The sequence below is a fragment of the Polistes dominula genome, unplaced genomic scaffold (genome assembly GCF_049000335.1).
Source record: "Polistes dominula isolate Pdom_NZ unplaced genomic scaffold, Pdom_raw_medaka contig_16, whole genome shotgun sequence".
NCBI lineage: Eukaryota > Metazoa > Arthropoda > Insecta > Hymenoptera > Vespidae > Polistes > Polistes dominula.
In genome coordinates, this window is record NW_028301040.1 from 13,181 (window position 1) to 33,564 (window position 20,384).

At 30.3% G+C, this 20,384-nt stretch overlaps 3 protein-coding genes across 4 annotated transcripts; 2 read left to right on the plus strand and 1 right to left on the minus strand.

Annotated features, from left to right (window-relative positions):
• The first annotated feature begins 1,559 nt into the window (after positions 1-1,559).
• Positions 1,560-7,952, plus strand: LOC107070795 (glutathione hydrolase 1 proenzyme). Its single transcript, XM_015329303.2, has 11 exons — positions 1,560-1,645; positions 3,431-3,575; positions 3,747-3,871; positions 4,009-4,148; positions 4,474-4,706; positions 4,787-4,947; positions 5,251-5,471; positions 5,958-6,153; positions 6,296-6,461; positions 7,035-7,181; positions 7,660-7,952. Exons 1-11 carry the CDS (start codon positions 1,614-1,616, stop codon positions 7,846-7,848), a joined length of 1,755 nt encoding a protein of 584 aa, XP_015184789.1. The 5' UTR covers positions 1,560-1,613; the 3' UTR covers positions 7,849-7,952.
• Positions 7,923-14,758, minus strand: mus201 (rad2 superfamily protein mus201). Of its 2 annotated transcripts, none has more exons than XM_015329300.2 (10): positions 12,911-14,758; positions 12,656-12,761; positions 12,373-12,548; positions 11,702-12,133; positions 11,365-11,578; positions 9,934-11,222; positions 9,734-9,832; positions 9,413-9,626; positions 9,060-9,296; positions 7,923-8,979 (listed from the first exon to the last, which is right to left on the minus strand). In XM_015329300.2, the coding sequence occupies exons 2-10, from the start codon at positions 12,741-12,743 to the stop codon at positions 8,324-8,326; spliced, it is 3,405 nt and encodes a 1,134-aa protein (XP_015184786.2). In that variant the 5' UTR covers positions 12,744-12,761; positions 12,911-14,758; the 3' UTR covers positions 7,923-8,323. The 2 variants fall into 2 exon arrangements, with proteins under 2 accessions (XP_015184786.2, XP_015184787.2); XM_015329301.2 differs by having other exon boundaries at positions 12,656-12,764.
• A 968-nt stretch (positions 14,759-15,726) lies between these two features.
• Positions 15,727-20,076, plus strand: Su(H) (recombining binding protein suppressor of hairless). Its single transcript, XM_089174737.1, is given in 3 exon segments — positions 15,727-16,806; positions 17,093-17,754; positions 17,756-20,076. Coding segments are annotated over 2 exon segments (1,524 nt in total). The 5' UTR covers positions 15,727-16,806; positions 17,093-17,187; the 3' UTR covers positions 18,713-20,076.
• The last annotated feature ends 308 nt before the right edge of the window (positions 20,077-20,384 follow it).

A 20,384-nucleotide genomic window follows, 5' to 3' on the forward strand; every position in this document is an offset into this window, starting at 1 on the left:
ATTTATTATATTTGCCTCTAAACAAATTATTGTCTAGATTATTTGTAGTCAGAGCAGGAATTCTTAGCAAAGAAGATATTAATTTATATAAATACATAAATTTTTCTTGGCAGTCGATGAAAAATAATATTTTCCATTATCGTTTAGAAAACCTGGTAAAAAAAAATTTTGTACAAGAACAGAGTTTCATAATATAATGTATTAGCCATTTGTTTTTCTAATTTGTGATAACTAGGATGCATTCCTTCTGCTAATCTTCTGATAGAATATAACTGCATATGATTTCTTCCCAATGTAAGTATAATAAGAATAGTGCATTCAAAAATCTTTCATAGTTGCAGTGTTGTTGGATTCTTCTTATCAATCTTGATAGTAATAAGTAGACACTTTCAGTTTACCTCCCCTGTTGTATGATCAATTATCAACTCCTACCCTACGAACTTTTCAGAAATACCCTACCCTACGAATAGGTATGTTATATTGTTGTATGTTCATAGTGACATCCATGAACAGACAATGTCTATGTTCAGGAGAGATCTTGGAATCGATTTAATGCAAGACTCTTTTTGATGTGTGTATTACAGTTGCACACATGCGTAGTGTTCGGAAAGTCATATAAACTGCATTGAATAAAGGAATTCTGACAGATGACAACGTGTCAGTCTGAAGGTGAATCTCGAAGAGGACACTACTCCGATCTTATAATTCAAGCTTTTAGACATCAATAATTATTCTCATCGATTAATTAACAATAATTTATGCATTTTAATACACTTATTATACAATACAGGACAATTTAACCCTCACTGTGTAGGAGCGATAAAATAATTACATTAGAATAAAAATAATGTTAAAATTAGAACGATATAAGCTTAAATTCTCTTCATTAGAAATATTATAATCATTCCACACATGCTCAACATTCGGAAAGTTATCTAAACAACATTCAATAAACGAATTTGCATAGAGGACAACGTGCCAGTCAGAAGGTGAATCTCGAAAAGGAAAATACAAAGATTAATAATTCCGAGCTTTTCGACAATGATAGACACTCCCTTTGATTAATTAACAATTATTCTTATATTCTAATAAGTTTTTTTTACAATACAGGACAAGTTAACCCTGGAAGTCAGCACTGCGTAAGAGCGATAAAATATGCAACATTAGAATGAAAAAAATGGTAAAATTAGAACGATATAAGCTTAAATTCTCTTTATTAGAAATATTATAACCGTTGCACACATGTGCAGGATTCATTCCTATAACCATATAAACAACATTGAATAAAAGAATTTTATATAGGGAACAATGTGTCAATCTGAAGGTAAATCTCGAAGAGGAAGGTACTTGCAATAAAATAAGTTAATACAATATTTAAAATAATGGAATGACTAATAAAGTGAGCAGCAAATAATATAATAGAAATAATATATATATAAGGTAAAAAACATTAAAATGTAAGAATAAACAATAAATAAGATATTAGAATTATTTTGATTTTGAAAATTAGAAAGGTTATTGTGAAATAATAAGAAATATTATTATCATGGTAGAGTGTAATAAAAGAAACAGGCAACTCGGCAAAATATTTAGTTGACGTTAGGCGTTCCTCAATGGCACACGTTCACTCGCGTAACATGATCGGGTTGGTAAACTTTTCCTTTTTCGTTCTGCACATAATAAAAGAAAGTGATTAGATTATCCTTTTTTACAAATACTATCGCGACAAAGTGCACGTAACATAAATGTCTTATTTTCTATTCTCTCTTATTTAAAAACATTTAGTGTTCATTCGTTTATCTGTAGTTAGCGGTAATGTTGGAAAATTTTTGAAAAATCCTCATTTGTAAAATGATCCAATGAATTTTTGTATATTTCGAAGGATATCATAAACGAGATCGTAGTTTAATAGTAACCTTGGTTTGATTTTCATGCTTGTCATCATAATACGAGTTACTCGAGCGAGCTATATCTTTATCGTGATTAACATTCTACATTTAGAATTTGATTATTATCTATATTCTTTATCTTGAACATTGTCCGATAACGCATTCGTATACACATTTCGCAAAACATAATACTGGTTTGAAGAGAAGATATTAAGGATTACTAAAATACTATAATATCTTACTCTGACATTTCAGTGTCAGATATTTCGTTCTCCAATTCTACTTAACTACAAATAATTATATTGTAATTAAGCATTTACGTCTAGTTTTCAAAAATAAGACAATGATCGTACATTAATTAACTAATAATATGTAATATCATTTTTAAAAAGGAAAATCGAATTTTTATGATTTAAAATAGAAGTTGAAAAATGATCTGTAAATATCTTATTTAAACATGTGAATTCTATGGATCAACAATAAGAGAAACAAAAAAAATAAATCTATCCAACGTTTAAACAAGGCTTTTTGTAATCATTTGTTATCTTTTGTTTTTGAAACGTCGGATATTTGACAAGATGTAACATAACACGTTTTTAATAAAAATGAAAGAGAACAAGAAAAAGAATAAAAAAAGAAAACAAGAAAAAAAGAAAAAAAAGAAAAAAAAGAAAAAAAGAAAAAATAAATTCTCGTCAATTTATTCGAATCGTTGATTAATTTATCGAACTTTGTAGGAATATAACAGTATCCAATCTGCGGATAAGTATGCAGTAAAGCAAATCGAATGAAATCTATAGGAGTTACGTAATTCTTGTGATTGGCATAGTAAACTCTTTCGAGTATGTGTGCGATCACACTTACGTATCATTCATTTTCTACCGATAGATGCGCATAGCATATTGAATTTAATTAGTAACGCTTTCAAATAGTAACTAGTATAAACGCGCCAAATATGTGGCGCATATGTGAATAGTTATTATATAATTCGTAAGTATTTGATTTCCGAAAAGTAACTCTCAAGAAATGATATTTATATTTATACTAATGATAAAAGAAGCTTCATTAAACTATAATAGCTAAAAATCAAAATAATATTTAACCGCAGATGTATCTGTAATGTATTTGTTATGTATTTGTAATTGAAGGTTTTTTCATCACGATTTCACTTTCAATGGCTTTGATATGCCATTGTTATACGTTATAATTAAACATCTGCAATGATTTTTTTCTATACGTTAATTTTATCTAATCAATCTATTGTCAAAATGTAGTCAAAATATTAATGACAATTTAAACTCTAAAAATGTTTCTTTTTCTCTTTTGCTATTTTTCAAGATAAGTCTGAATAAAGTCTTACTAGAAAGTCGAAGAAAAATATAATTTCATTTAAAAAGGACAGTATTCTGATTAAAGCAAAAAATATCATAAAATATTACAAAACTTAAGTTATTACACAGCACAGTTTTATACATTATAATAATAAGTATTATTCTAATATTATTAATGCATTAACGCACATTATTTAATATGTCGCACAGAGCGAAGAAGAAACTCCTACTGTTCGGTGTATGTGTCCTGTTAATCATATCTGTAATATTAGCCGTCATTATAGTATTTATTATTCAACAAGGAGGATGCGACATCAAATTCAATAGTTTTTCGGAACTCGGACAGTACAGGCAGGTAAATATCACTTAATGTTCGTTTTTCAATCGAGCAAAATATTTATTGATAGTAATAAGTGAAACGAAGATGCAAATTTCAATGTAACTGATAATAACAACGTCACTGAAAAGAGAATGGATCTTATTGCATGTCATCACGATAATCGATAATTAAAAATCGCACAAATAGGCAGCGGTATCAACAAATGGACAAGAATGTGCTCGAATAGGCGTCGGTATACTAGAGAAAAATGGAAGTGCCGTTGATGCTGCTATAGCTACTCTTCTTTGTGAAGGTGTAGCTTCATTGCATAGGTACATTTTATCAAGTTTCTTAGTTTTTTTTTCTGTCTTTTTATTTTTATTTTTATTTTTATTTTTATTTAGACATTAACATAAGCACTTTCTTATTTATATAATGAAAAGCATCACATTTTCTTATCAATTTTAAGTATGGGACTGGGTGGTGGTTTTCTGATGACAATATGGGATGCAAAAAATGGAAGGGCCGACTACTTGGATGCAAGAGAAACGGCTCCAGCCAAAGCTACAGAAAAGATGTTTAATGGAGATCCTAATTTGTCAATGTATGGTATGTACATATGTAGTATCATCTATAATCATTCTTCATTATTTTCCTTTGTTCTTTATTTTTCTTCTTCATTTTTTTCTTCACTGATATCGAATATGTACATTCGATTTATCGACATATTTATAAGATGAATTTTTATCCTCGACACAAGTATTTGTTTAAATCTCGAAGAAATTCAAACTATTTTTCTTGTTCTATTAAAAATCAAAATCCGTTATTTTATCTTAAAGAAAAAAATACCCTTTCCCATTTGTCAAAATTTATTAATCAATTATTCATTGTTAAAGGACAATCTCTTGCTTACACATAATCGATGTTTCTACAGGTGGTTTAGCGGTGGCTGTACCAGGTGAATTACGAGGATACTGGGAAGCCCATCAAAAATATGGCAAATTAAAATGGCCAGAATTATTTAAACCAACGATCGAACTATGTTTGATAGGCTCTGTTATCAATGATTATCTTCATGCCTATCTCATCAATAAAGAATCTAAAATAAAAGCAGAAAGTACATTGGCCGAGATCCTTATCGATCCAACTACTGGACGACCGTGGAAGGTAAACGTTTTATCCTAACTGATATGCACAACTAGTCACTTTATTCAAATACCATTCAAATGAATTTGGTTTCTTTTCAGGTAGGTGAAAGAATAAAGAGACCAAAATTGGCTGAGACGTTAAGACTAATAGCAAAGAATGGACCAGACGCGTTTTATAACAGCACTTTGACCGATCAAATGGTTGCTGAAATTCAATCTTTCAATGGCATCATTACCAAAGAAGATTTTCTAACTTATAGGTTCGTGCATATGAGAATAATTTCGATTAATATCAATTAATCACCATGATACTTGAAAAAAATACTCAACATATATATATATATATATTTTCTATTTTTTTCTTTTTTTCTTTTTTTTCTTTTTTTCTAATTAATCACTATTTTTACATTATTATTTTATTGAGGATTTATCAATACCGTAAAGAAATATAATCTATCAAAATAAGCAGCTAAATATTGCTCCTTTCATGACAATGAAATCATCAATTCAAAGTCCTTTTCTTCTAATTCTAAATTATTTCTCAAGTTAATGTTTCATTACAGTGTCAAATGGAGAAAACCAATCGAAATAAATATCGATAATTTAACAGTGTACACAGCACCTCCGCCCGGCTCCGGAGTGATACTTGCATTCATTATCAACGTTCTTCAAGGTATCGTACCAACAGATAATCAGAACGTCATGTGGCATCGTATAGTTGAAGCCTTCAAATGGGCTTACGCAAGAAGAACGGAGTTAGGTGACCCTGAATTTGTCGATATTGGTGAGCTACTAAGAAATTGTACAAGTTAATTTATTGACAGAATAATGGAACGTTAAATTTGTCTGAGATAAGATAGCATGACAACGATTTCTCACTTTGCTCGCTATATCAAAATGTTTGAAGGATTTATAACAATTTTTATCGACTAACAAATAGATATACATCAATTAAATCTATCAATTAAACTAATTTTTTGTAGTAAATTTAAATCCTTTTACAACAATTATAGTTTCTTCGTGTCGATTAAAGTATAACATCATATTAATATCATTCGACGTTTTCATCTTTCCCAGAAGAATTACGAGATTAATCGTTTCTTTCTAGAAAAGTTAATTGAACATAACGTAATCGTATGACTCGTTAAAATCGAGCAAACGAAAGAATTAACGAGAGAATTAACGAGAGAATTAACGAGAAAATAGACTTATCATCCTTAAAGAGTTTACACTGTACATTTATGAACAAACTTATTTATCATTTTTGTAGTTAGTTTGTTAACAAATCTTACGTCAAGCGATTATGCGAAAGCAATAAGAAATGAAATAAAAGATTACGAAACAAGTAACGATCCGAAACACTATGGTGCCGTTACGGCAACCACTACGGATTCTGGAACTGCCCACGTCTCTGTGTTAGCACCCGATGGTTCTGCGGTATCGGTTACTTCTACAATCAACCAAGTGTAAGTCTGTTAATCGATTTTAATCGATGTAATCATAAGATTTTAAATCGGTTCAAGAAGTAATAAATAATAACTCTATTCGATTTCTTTTCTCATATTATTATTATTATTATTATTATTATTATTATTATTATTATTATAGTTTCGGAGCAATGATTCGGTCGAAATCTACTGGTATAATATTCAACGACGAAATGGATGACTTTAGTTCACCTGATATAACCAACGGGTTTGGAGTTCCGCCATCACCAGCTAATTTTATTAAACCAGGCAAAAGGCCTTTAAGTTCTATGAGTCCGACGATAGTGGTAAATGTCCCTTCAAATCTTATCTTATCTCATTTAATTAAGTTAATCTCCGTTAATTATGTTAACATTAAGTTATATCGATACGTTCAATGCAAGTATTCGATAACCGTTTTCGAGAACCGTTTTCGACATTTGTAGGCAACGCTGACTTTTTTACATTTATGATTGCAAAAAGCATATAATAGTAGACGCATTCATCAATAGTGCTTATAAGTAGTAATATCAGGTTGCGTCAGAGTTGCGCGCGTGTTATGGTACTTATATTGCAAAAGTGAACGGAAAATTCGTAGAAAGAAACTTCAAGAGTTATCAGTAAAATAGTAGTAATACAGACACGATGAAATATATTCAATTCTAAGAATCATTATATTCAACGATGTAATTGCGTTGCATTCACAATGATTATGGGTTTAACTAAATATTACATATGGCTCTTTACATACTCGTTTTCAGTAATTGATCAAAATTTTCCGACAGTAGAAAATTCTCATTTTCTAGTCAAATGAGATGTATGACGATGTATATAGATAATCAAATCAGACATATATTCATATATGCCATTATTGATTATAGGTAGATAAAAACAAAGTAGCACGATTGGTGATCGGTGCCGCGGGCGGTACTAAAATTACGACTGCTGTTGCTTCCAATATAATATTAAATCTTTGGGCTGGATACAATATAAAGGAAGCGATCGATGCTTATAGAATTCATCATCAGGTAATGATATTAACTGATTATTATCAAATTACTACTGTTATTTATTGATTTTTCCATTTTTTTAATAAACACATCAAAAAAAAGTTTTGCATCACCTCGGTTCCAAGAGTTCCGGAACCGCTTTACATACAAACGAATTACGAAATAGAGATCAAGCAAACAATATTTCAGCTCTTTGTATTGCTCATGAAAACCACACATTGCATGTTGTATCATGTTGGTAGTGACATCTGCCTACATGACTAAACCTTTTGTACGGGTTTAGGCTTAGGGACATCTTAGTGGCACCTATGAACAGTCAAAGGGACTGTGTCAATGTCTCTCTATGTTCAAGAGATCTTGGAACCGAGGTGATGCAAAACGTTTTTTTTAATGTCTGTAGAACGAACATTATAAAAGATAGATTTTCATATTAAAAAACATAAGATAAAAAATACTAATAGCAGCATAATTACTAATAGTGCTTTTTTTTACATAGTTATTACCGATGACAGTTCAAACAGAAAAAGGATACTGTCCTGATATAATACAATATTTACGTGATATTAAACATAATGTAACGACATTTACGGGTATAGGAAGTGCCATTACAGCAGTAGTAAATGATACAAATGGTATAACAGCGAATTCAGATTATCGAAGACAAGGAAGTGTGGCTGGATTTTAATCTTTTTCCTTCCATTTTCGTATTATTCCCATAATTTTTGTGCAAAATTTCAAATGAATAATGCACGATTCGTATTTTTTTTTTTTTTTTTTTTTTATTAAAAACTATATACCTTGATAGTGTGACAAGATTAAAACAAATCGAATATCAAATAGATCAAAATTTATAAAACGTATTCCTGTACTAAACGCCTTCATAATTCTATTCATAAGAATAAAAACAAACTATGTGCTCAGTATTTTAATTTAGTACGTTAAATAATATTCTATGGTATTCATTAGTTGATTAACAGCTTATGTAAATTAAGAGGAAAGAAAAAATCAAGTAAATTCTATATAATAATACTTATACTGCGAATTTACACTATAAACTGTGATTTTATTCATTTCTATTATTATGTAATAAAAAAAGAAATCAGCAAATATGATTTTCAAATTTTGGATTTCTAATTGTTATTTATTTTAATTAATTAATACTAATTACTATCACTACTTTCAGAAAGTTTCGCTTCTTGTACCATTTTTCGAACATTACGTTTGATCTTTTTAGTTTTATCTAGTCCAGATTTAGATTTTCTAAATACTTCTATTGCGTGCATTTTCCTTTTCAAAGAATTTGCTTTGTCTTTTTCCCTCTGTGGTATATATTCCTTGATATTTTTGTCATTATCATTAGTAGATGTATTATACATCAACTTTTTACTTATATCCTTTGATTCAATAAGATCTATACTATCGCTTTTCTGTCTTTTATTTAGTGTTTTAGGTACTCGCTTGTTTACACGTTTTCCCATCTTTTCATTCGTATCAGTTTCATTTGTATTCAACTCTACATTATTACCATTTAAACTATTAACAGCTTTTTTAATTCTCTTACTTAAATTCATTTCAATGGACTTTGGTATTGCTTTTAATTTAAAATATGATTCTATCGTTTGTTGTTGTTTAGATTCCTCCATTCTTTTTATAACTGGCTTTATTATCTCATTAAATTTATCCTTAGTCCATCCAAATTTATGGCTCGTGTAATCCGACAATAATATCAAATTAGGTCGACCCCATGTAAACTTTTCTTTAGATTCGTCTACCGCAGGGAACATATATGCTTGTACAACAGCTTGACTTGGAAAACCTATTTTAATCATATTTCATTAAATATAATAGACTTTCAATGAAAAATAATTACGCCTAGGTATTATGTTTCCAACTTACCTTTTTCAATTTGTATATTTTTCAACTTGTTACGTAAGGATTTTTTGCTACAATCTATAGCTTTATCCCTTTGTATCCATAAACAAAAATTGATTAAACCATGTAACAAATTATCTCCTTGCGTGGGAAATGCGGCTAATATTTCAAGTGCTGTTACAGGACCAATACCAGGTATACCTGTAGTATAATCGCTTCCAACCAAAAGAGCCAATTGTATTAATTGATGACGAGTCAGTTCTAAGAAAAAATAATTTTATATGTGTGTGTGTGTGTGTATCAATACGTGCCAATACTATCACGTTTGTATGATATTACAAAATTAATATTCTAAGGTATAAATTTGTATTTCTTACTAAAATGATGTTGTATATCGCAAGATTGAAATTGTAATACTGTTTTGTTGTTATTGAAGAAGTTTTTATAAACGCATTGACCTCCAAAAAGCCAAATATCGGAGTCATCTGTGATCGTCCCATCGGTAAGATTAATCTGTTCTAAATAAGCACATTGAGCTTCTGCCTCCATTGGTGCAACAACGTAAGGTATACCGAATAAACGTAAAAGCTCCTATAATATTACATAATATTACATAATATTACATAATATTCTGTCTCACTCAATGAACCTCAATGAGAATTATAATAGACCATAAAAAATAATAGAACAAATTTTACCTGAGCCTCAATCCTAATTTGATCGGATATGTCTGTAGCTTGCCTCTCCAATTTACCCATAGTTTCCGTTAATTGAATTTGTTCATGCTCTAGATTTGCCTACATTTAGAAAATCTACCTAAGCACGAGTGTGAATATGAAACAGGATAATTACAATATATTTCTGCATTAAAACATAACTCTGTTTTAATTGACCATACCTTTAACTCTAAAAGTTCAGTCTCGTTCCTAGGCAAGATGTTTTCCTGTTTTCCTTTCGTCGTATCCTCCGATAATTTACCTTCATCACTAACAATTTTTGATTCTGCATCTATGAGAGTATTGTTATTTTGAATTTTTTTACTTTCTTCTTCATTCACAATACTTGATTGGATACTCATATGAACACGTTCTTTGTTTTTATCACTGTCAATGCTGTTTTTATCTAATGAAATTTCGTTAAAACTACAACTTTTCGATATTAATGTTCCTGAAAGTTCACTTTTGTCCTCATTCTTCGTCTTATTTTTATTTAAATCTTCAGAAACTATCTTTGAAACAGTGTGTTCTATCGATGAAGAGGTAACAGCAGATTCAGTAAAATGTGAAAATATATCTCGACTTGGCTCTTTAAATACATCAGCAAATATATCATCTTCTTCAATTTTGTCATCAGATTTAAATGTTATTTCAATATCATGTTTTTTAGTAATCTCTTTTGAATAAAGTACTGGAACATCTGGTATTTCGATAAATTCATCAGAATCTGAATCTGTCGTATGTGTATCTAACTGACGCATATTTCTTATAGGGACAGGTTGTTTCTGACACTCGACTCTCTCCTCGCATGAAATGATTTCATCATTATCTTTTATAAACTGCAAATCGCTACTACTATGCTCAATGCTTTCTGTCGTAACATTCGAAGTAGATTTCTCTGAAACTGAGTACAAAGATATATTCTTCTCCACAATTTCTTTGACATCTAATATATTGTCTTCAGTAATTTTATCTTCTTTCATTTGTTGATGTTTCATTACATTATTTGTAGTTGAATCTAATGCAGATAATGATTTGGTACTTCCACTTGAATGAGTATCAGTTATTTTTGTTTTACTCTCTTTTCTATTTTGTTCCATAAGCTGAATAATTTGTTCTTGCGTCAAACCGCTATGCTCTAACATATATGCTAAAGCAGGATTAATGTTATTTTTGCTCAAATATTTATTAGGAAACGGTAAAGATTCATTTTTTTCACTTTCTGATTCCCAATCGCTACCAAATTCATATTCATTTATATTATCAATAATAGGTACAGAATTGCTATAACTTGTTAAATTACTGTCACTATCTCCATCGCTTAGTTGAAATTTATTTAAGCTATTTTGAGTTATTGTAATACCACTGGGGCCTGCAACAGGTTCAACTTCCTCATTTATGCTCTCTTCTAAGACATCTTCCTTACTTGTTTTATCCTCAGTAGAAGTATTACGAATTAATTTATCTTTATCTAAAAAATAATCCAAAATAATCCAAAATAATTAATAATAATAGACTTATTTAATATTTCTTTAAAAAGATACTTATATATATATATATTAAGAAAATAGAGAAATTTAGAAATACGTTATTTATTAGTTAACTCAACTTACCGCTAATATAAATGACTCTAGACGTACTGTCCGATGCAATGCGGTACGCATTATCTCTATTAGTCTGAACACCCTGTTCGGTTAATAATTTTTCCAATTCCTCTAAAGTTAAAGTTTTACCTCCCATTTCTTTTTCAGCAGTTTCTAACGATTCTTGTACAAATCTACGTTTTAATAAGCGTTTCATTTGAAAAGTAGAAAATTTATTAGTTTCCTGAAATAAAAATAATGTCATAATATGAATTTACAAATTCCAAATGAACTCGAATTTTGTAAAACATGATAAAATAAAATAAAATAAAATAAAATAAAATAAAATAAAATAAAATATATATACTTCAGGCATTTCATGTAAACGTCCCCATGAACTCTGTTTTCTAGTCTCCTTAAGATCTGTAAGAATGTCATAACGCACATCAGCAGGCAGTGATTTAAACTCCGCAGTAGACAAATCTACACTGTGAATATTGCCCATCCATTTAGTTTGCTTTCTTGGACTTAATTGCATAGATGAATCTGAGTCATCACTACTTATATACTCCTTTCCATCCATATTAGTTAATTCTGGTAGTTTGAAAACATCATTTACAGATGATTTACTATAAATATGTTTTATTGTTGATATTTCAGAAGATTCAATATTTTCATCTACATTTTTCTTATTTAATGCACTTTTCACAACTGTATGCTTTATCAAGTTATTTATCAAATCTGCCCTCATCTTCTGTGCCTTACTCGTAGCAATAGATTTCTGCTTCCTGCGTGCAGCCTACAAACACAAAAGAATGAGGAGACTCTTTTCTCACTACCTGGTTCTCACGCTGTGCTAATTATCTACAGGTAATATTATAATCAAGATAGATGAACAACTTTACTACAATACGCTTCTCTTGCTACATTCTATGTTATTTCAATCTTTGCGAAAAAAAGAAAAGAAAGAGCTAATTTATTACATAAAAATATATTAATAAAATATTGATTGGCACACTGCTTTACGCTACTACTTACAATTGTAGATTTTTTAAGCATAGGGACACCCCCATCAAAGACAAATACCGGTTTGATTTTATAGTACAATAGTTTACAAATCCTATTAAATAATCCGATTAGATGGGCATTAGGTTTAGGATTACCATGACGATCTTGATATCCTTGCAACACCTGATGAATCCATATAGAGACATCTAAAAAATGGCATTAAATTTGCCATTGAAATATTACGATTACGTAATATAAAGTAATTAAGAGAGTAATGTTCAAAATATAAATATAAAAATTAATCGTTACCCACCGATAGCTAAAACTTTTCCTTCTAATGTTTCCAAAGGAACTGCTTTTCCAGTAGCTTCAATTAATCGCCATAGGCCAAGTACTCCCATGATATCAGAATACAATTTCTACTTTGTTTAGTATATATTAAATATGGAAAATTCGTAAGAAAAGATTAAAAATAATATGAATACTTTGACAATGTACTTTCTGCCATCAGCATTATCATGTCGTATCTTTATCCATAGTCTAACTTATTCTAAAAAGTTGTACTTACATTATCGTTTCCTATGAAATATTCCAATAAATGCTAAAAAATTATCATTTGTTACGATATATAATACATATATAAATATTTCTTAATTTTTATTATTTAACGATAATTAATATTAGAATGTAAAATGATTATCGTATAGACAGACTGATGTGACGAGCAGCTGATAAAAGAAAACAATACAACTAGCGCACCCTGTTAGCGATACAGGTTAAACAGCTAACAGCTTTATACAATACAATACTAATTATAAATCCATATATGACTATTGCTATATTATTCGTTATATTTTGGTTTGAAATCCTCTTTCTTCAATAAATTTATTAATATTTAGTATAAATTAATAATCCTTTTACGAGTAGTTTTTCTTTTATATAGATATTATTATTATTATTAATCTTATTTCGTATTAATAACATTATGAAAAATAGACAAAATAATGATAAAGTTATGTAAATATATTGATAAATGAAATGTATACATTTCAAGATATAATATACATGTTCATAAGTGTATGAATGTATTTGTGTATATAAAAGAGTGTAAAAGAGTTTTCCTTTTTTAACACGTTCTTTTCTCACGCTTCAGTTTTACTAGCAGCGGTTAGATGAGCGAAAAAATGGAGAGATGATCTTTCTCTTGGAACAATATTCTATTCCACAATTTGCCATCTCATATATTTATCTTACGACTAGGGCATATTATAAGAATATAAAAACACTATTCCTAATTGCATAAATATTTATTTACTAATAAAACTTATCTTATTATGTATATAGTCTAAAGTTAAGTAAGACGTATCAAACTTATTTGGATTTTCTTGATTTTTACTTTGATTTTTACATTTTTAATTGTAAAAACAATAGGAAATTATTTTTTATATCATAATGAGTACTTTGAAAGACAAGAAATTCGAAAAATTACATGAGAAGAGTACTACATTCAAAAAGAGATTGCATACGTGAGTAAAACGATAATTAAAAGAATTGTAGGAGATTAGGTCATTTAAATGACAACAACAAAAAAAAAAAATAAAAGGAAAAGAACATCCATATAATTGATATCCACTATGCTGTAAAAATATAATTGTTTTTTTCTTTTTTACTTTTCATTCGCTTACTATTACAATCTAAAATAACGTCAATTTTTTAAAAGACCGTTGTTTGAAAATAAAACAACGATCATTATTATTAATGTCATTCATATATTTTATATTTATTTGAGTATCGATAAAGAAGCGATCAGGCAACCAACCGTAGTACTATTATAAGCATTAACTTTGAGCGTTCACGCACACGTTCTATATTACGCAGCAAGTCATGGATGCGGCGACGACGACGACGACGACGACGACGACGAATGCACGCAACGTGCAACAACGCGTGCACTAACACACACATACATACATGCGGGCAGAGTATGAAACTCTTTTTCTCTCTCTCTCTCTCTCTCTCTCTCTCTCTCGGCGCAACGGTTTATATACATCGTATCGTCATCATCGCAAAAGTGGAGTGAGGTAGAGGCCACCCACTCTTTCCCACAGCAGGTTTTTCCCACGCCCCCTAGGGTAACCCCAACATCCTTTTGCGGGAGCAATTCCACGGTCGGTCGGGGAGAGAGGGGAATAGTTCGTTTCAGGTGGGGAGCAAAAAGAGGTATTGGAGGCGCTTGGATCGGACGGGCCATTGTACAATAGTAAAACAATAGAAACTACAATCCAGTGATGTAACTCTGTTGTTTCGAATAATTGCAATATTTTTTTCAACAGTTTAGTCTTGATTTTTCTTTAAAAAAAAAAAAACTCGAATTTGTATGAGAAAGAGCTTTCCATCAATATTTCAATTTAAAAGAATGAACAAAAGCTAATTATTAACTATAGGAAATATTGTTCTGATAAATAAGAAAAAACGTAAAGAAAGATAAAGTCGAAAAGTGATATTTTAGATAGCGAGGAATGACTTATTTAAAGGTACAAAACAAAATTCAAAGCAACTCGTTTACTAAAAAGAGCACCCTTTAGACTGCATTATTTAGAATACGGCCCTGCTGCAGCCACTTACGCGGCGGTAATAACTCTACGTTGTCGCGCCGAACTTAGTTACTCGATGAGTGTCGGTAGGAGCGAGCGTTTCACGCGTTCCAAATAACTAGATGCACTTTTTCACTTGCTCATCTCTAAGTTTTTGAAAGAACGCGATAAACGTTATTTATTTCTCTCGCATTGATATATTTTGTATTTATTTTTTTTATTTTTTTTGTTTTTTTTTTTATGTAAGTGTATATTTATGTACATCTTGTTTGTTCACTAAACGCGATTGGTTCTTTATACTATTAATATCATTCCAAGGAAAGAGGAAAAATCAGGTGATCATATGCTGCATTGCGTACTTTGAAAGGACATTTAAATTGGCGCGCGAATTCGCCCGGCGAATGTTTTTCGTTTACTTCGGTTGGTAGGACTGTTCGGAAAATTCGGAAAGTGAACAGGTGTTTTTTGAATGGATTAGCGTGAGAGAGAGGCGAAGAGAGAGAAAGCAAAAGAGTAGACGAAAAGGATGCGTAAAGTTTCGGTGAATGGTGAACGATCGGCGGCGAATTGAAAGAAATTTACAAATGATTGAGGCCCAAGAATATATAAATGAACAAAAATTCACATTGGGTTTACCAATAAAAATGAGGTGAGTCCTAGGAATGTAACCTCAGTTTTGTGAGCAGTGTATTCCAATAAGAAAAAGGTAAATAAACAAATGTGATACTTTCATAGGTTACAATGTAAAACCCATATGATGTTAATAAGAGAGTAAAAATATAAGGTATTTATATAAATTATGAAAAAAATGTTTAGTATTTTTTGTTCATTTTAAATTGTTACCAATAAAAAATATTGTTTCGATTTAGATAGAGAGAGAGAGAGAGTCGCTTAATTGTCTTATTTATCTATCGAGGCGGTCAGTTCGTCAGTATGTCGGTATTTGTTGTTATTACGCTCTTGTATTTCTAATTTTTTCACTCATAAGGTTCAATCATGTTACATTTTCATAACACACACGTTCTTTTTTCTCTTACTGTTTTACCTTAATTGCCTGCGTTCGTAACGTTACGATGAATTGCGCGATTTAATTGGGAGTGATTCTCTTTGAGAAATTTATATAATAACGAGCATAGAAAATCTCGTCAAAGAATAGAAGAAACTATATCTTAAGTTTTCATTTCGAAATCTTTATTCAAGAAATATTCTGTGATAGAAATAATTATGCTTTGTAATATCCGTTTAATGACGCGCAAATATGATTGCATCTATAGATGTAATGATTTTGTAATTTATTTACATCTCATGAAATATTTAAACTTATTTCTAGTTAAACTATATATATATATATATATGTATAATTCGTTTTAGTATATAAATTATGCAATAGAAAACTCGAAGATATCCTGTCAAAGTCAACCAAAGTTTTTTGCAAGTAATGCTATATAGATATGCGTTGCAATCATTTGTATAGATGTACATTGAAATTACTAAAACATTACATATTACTTTATTATTAATCTCGTTAAAATATTAGTTTTGTAGTTTTTTTTTTTTTTTTAATGTTTTGCTATAAAAGTATAAGAAATATAATCCTTTGTTATTCTAAAGAAGGAAAAAAATATGAGATATCATAAAAGTGGATAATATAATATATTGTAAAATGAACAGTTGTGATAAAGGTGTTAGATGAAAAATTTGGAAAATTTGAACAAATGTAATTTATTATTGAAATATATTTAATGAATTGTTGATGTAACAGTGAATGGTTAGTATGACCATCAGAATGAATCCATTAATTGGTAAAAGAAAAATGATCTCAGCTTGGTTCCCATGGCACGCATACATTTGCGCTTCTTCCTGTATTAAGGCAAGCAATTCTCAGTTGTTAGTTTAAAAACAAGATGTTGTAGGTTAATTACCGCTTGTGTTAGAAAAAATAAAAAAAAGCAACAATATTTCTCACGATAAAGCTTTAAAGTAAAGGAAAGTATACTTAGAAATTTAATGAAAAGAATTGATGAAAATTCATCAATAACACACTACTATTATAACACTTATTATAAAGATTAATTTGATGAAAACTTGAATTGTTTGTTGATGAATTATTCAATTATTGTTGTTGTTGTTGTTGTTATTGTTGTTCTTTTTCACAGGTAAGATCGTAGAAATGAAGAGGAGGATATAACTAGCCAGAGAAGTAAAGTATTGCAGAAAGATAATTTGGAAGGGATAAAATTAAAATTGAAATATGCCACACCAATTTGGATTGCCCACGATGGCTCATGGGATGCAGTCTCCTCCGTCGCCGACTTCAGTCATGTCGGTCTATCCTCGCTATGGCTCAGCAGGCTTGTATAGATCCGATCAACAAGAGCAGAGACTTACACGCGAAGCAATGGAACGTTATCTACGCGATCGAAGTGACATGGTGATTGTAATTCTGCATGCTAAGGTAGCACAAAAATCCTACGGTAATGAAAAGCGATTTTTCTGTCCTCCACCGTGTATTTATTTATTTGGTGATGGTTGGAGAATGCGTCAAGAACAGATGCTTCGTGAAGGTGAAAGTGAACAATCCGCACAGCTTTGCGCTTTCATTGGAATTGGCAATTCCGAACAAGATATGCAGCAACTTGATCTCAATAATGGAAAACAATATTGTGCAGCGAAAACGTTATATATTTCAGATTCTGACAAAAGGAAACATTTTATGCTCTCTGTTAAAATGTTTTATGGAAGTGGACACGACATTGGTGTATTTCATAGTAAAAGAATAAAAGTCATATCTAAACCTTCAAAGAAAAAGCAATCGTTAAAAAAATGCTGATTTATGTATTGCAAGTGGTACAAGGGTAGCACTTTTTAACCGTTTAAGATCACAAACTGTTAGCACCCGCTATCTCCATGTAGAAAATGGTAATTTCCATGCAAGTTCTACACAGTGGGGTGCATTTACGATTCACTTGTTGGATGATAATGAAAGCGAATCAGAAGAATTTCAAGTGCGTGACGGATACGTCCATTATGGTAGCACTGTTAAGTTAGTATGTTCAGTCACAGGAATGGCATTACCGCGTTTAGTAATCCGCAAGGTCGACAAGCAAATGGCCAGTCTCGAAGCAGATGATCCTGTATCGCAGCTGCATAAATGCGCCTTCTATATGAAAGATACCGATCATATGTATCTTTGTCTTTCTCAGGAACGTATAATACAATTTCAAGCAACGCCATGTCCTAAAGAAGCAAATAAGGAAATGATAAATGACGGTGCTTGTTGGACGATAATTAGTACAGATAAAGCGGAATATCAATTTTTTGAAGGTATGGGACCAGTGAGATCGCCCGTAACGCCGGTACCGCTTGTCCATAGTCTTCACTTAAATGGCGGCGGAGATGTTGCCATGCTTGAATTAACTGGTGACAATTTTACTCCTAATCTTCAAGTATGGTTTGGAGATGTAGAGGCAGAGACAATGTATAGATGTCAAGAAAGTATGTTATGTGTTGTACCTGATATATCACTCTTTAGAGGAGAATGGTTGTGGGTACGTCAGCCTACGCAAGTTCCAGTTTCTTTAGTACGAAACGATGGAATCATTTATGCAACTGGTCTAACATTTACTTATACTCCGGAACCTGGTCCACGTCCGCATTGCCCACCAGCAGATGAAATAATGAGGGCCCCACGTGCCATGCACAATCAAGCTAGTATGTCATCAGCGATAGCTGATGTACCATGGAATACACATCAACCTCCACAATCAGGTCTCTGATGTTCTCTAGATAATTATAATATTAACCAAAGTCTAAAATATAGTGATACAAATGATGATATTATTTCATTTGCATCCATTGACAATATCATTGCAACCATTGACAATAGCATTTATGTCAAGAAAATGTTAGCCATGGAAGTCAATCAAATATCTGCACGATATTTAGACAGTATAAAAATAACGTAACACTTTGTAAACACCTTGTAAAAGGTGTTCAAAATATATGTACAATGACGTGCATTATTTACATACTACTAATATATGGACATACAATATGTTGATACAAATTTACAGAGATAATAATTTATAGCAATCTTAGACTCTTAGCGTAAGAGTTGACATGATAAAAATGTGAATAATTAAATGTGAATTATGCAATAAAAAGACACGTTAACGGGTTTTAAGAGAAAGACATATGATTCAAAGCTCATAGGATAATATATATATATATTACTCAAATATAACAACAGCATAACAGGATAACAGCATAACAGCATAATTGTATATTAATATGTATATTAATATGTATATGCAATGTAACTAGTATAATTGCATATCAATAGGGAAGGAATGGTTGTGCATTTAACAGTGAATTCATTCACTTTTACTAAATCTTTAATAACTATTGTTATATTAAAAGAATATAGTTATACATAAATATTTTAGGTGCAATGTGTCTGGAAATGAGCATAAATCAATATTTTGCACATTTATAGATTCATATAAGACCGAGATCACACACACGCGCGCACACACACACACATACACACACAGAAATTTTATTATTTATTAAGTCATCCATTAAATCATGAAGCTTTGAATGAATATGAGTACGCGTGTTTGGTGCGTGTAAATCAATCTTGGCTCCATAAAGATTAAGAGACAATGTAGTTTATCTCTACTACCATGACACCTAAACAACCTTTTTCTTGGTAGATATATTTTGGTTGATATATCGATTTATTCTAATAATTGTACATTTTTAATGAAGATGTAAGTTGCTTCGATCTAAATGTTTTGATGACTTTAATGTCATCATTTCTAAACTGATACTATATGTATATTTGTATGTATTATTGATCATTTGATAGATCTTCTTCTGCAAGATGCATTGTATTTCAAAACATAGCTGCTTATCATATGTATATTGTGGAAAGAATAATTTTTTTCTACAAAAATATGGCTTCTATAATAGACGAAAGACAAAACTCTATTACCATTATTGACTATAATTAGGAATTTCTTTAATAATATATATTTTCTAAAGAAAAAGAGAACAAGCATTAGATTGAAAAGCTATACATATGAGTTTCTATGTCGCTATGTGTTGTAGAATAAATTGACATAATTGACATAATTGACATTATACCATTTTTACTTTATGTTCCAAAATGTTTCCTATTCCTAAATACTACGATGAAAATAAATACAGCGTTTAAGAAAAACAAATAGTCAACGACTATTACAATATATAGTACAGTAATATGCATAAAGACAAATTCTATTATATTTGAAAATAGTATAATCTGTACATAATAGAAATTTCTACGTTATAATTACAAAAATGTTGTTGAGTGTATTTTAATAAATAAGTCATATGTATATAATATAATTGAGCGTATAAAAATAGGTATTTATAATAATATTTATAATTATTAAAAATTATTGG

What these genes read in the sequence shown, in the direction of transcription:
- LOC107070795 (XM_015329303.2), top strand. Translation starts at nt 1,614, where the DNA reads ATGGCACACGTTCACTCGCGTAACATGATCGG. An exon ending in CACTCGCGTAACATGATCGG is followed by an intron (nt 1,646 to 3,430) that starts GTTGGTAAACTT and finishes TATGTCGCACAG; the next exon opens with AGCGAAGAAGAAACTCCTAC. An exon ending in CTATGAGTCCGACGATAGTG is followed by an intron (nt 6,462 to 7,034) that starts GTAAATGTCCCT and finishes TATTGATTATAG; the next exon opens with GTAGATAAAAACAAAGTAGC.
- mus201 (XM_015329300.2), bottom strand. Translation starts at nt 12,743, where the DNA reads ATGGGAGTACTTGGCCTATGGCGATTAATTGAAGCTACTGGAAAAGCA. An exon ending in TGCTTAAAAAATCTACAATT is followed by an intron (nt 12,134 to 12,372) that starts GTAAGTAGTAGC and finishes TTGTGTTTGTAG; the next exon opens with GCTGCACGCAGGAAGCAGAA. An exon ending in TAGAGTCATTTATATTAGCG is followed by an intron (nt 11,223 to 11,364) that starts GTAAGTTGAGTT and finishes ATTATTTTTTAG; the next exon opens with ATAAAGATAAATTAATTCGT.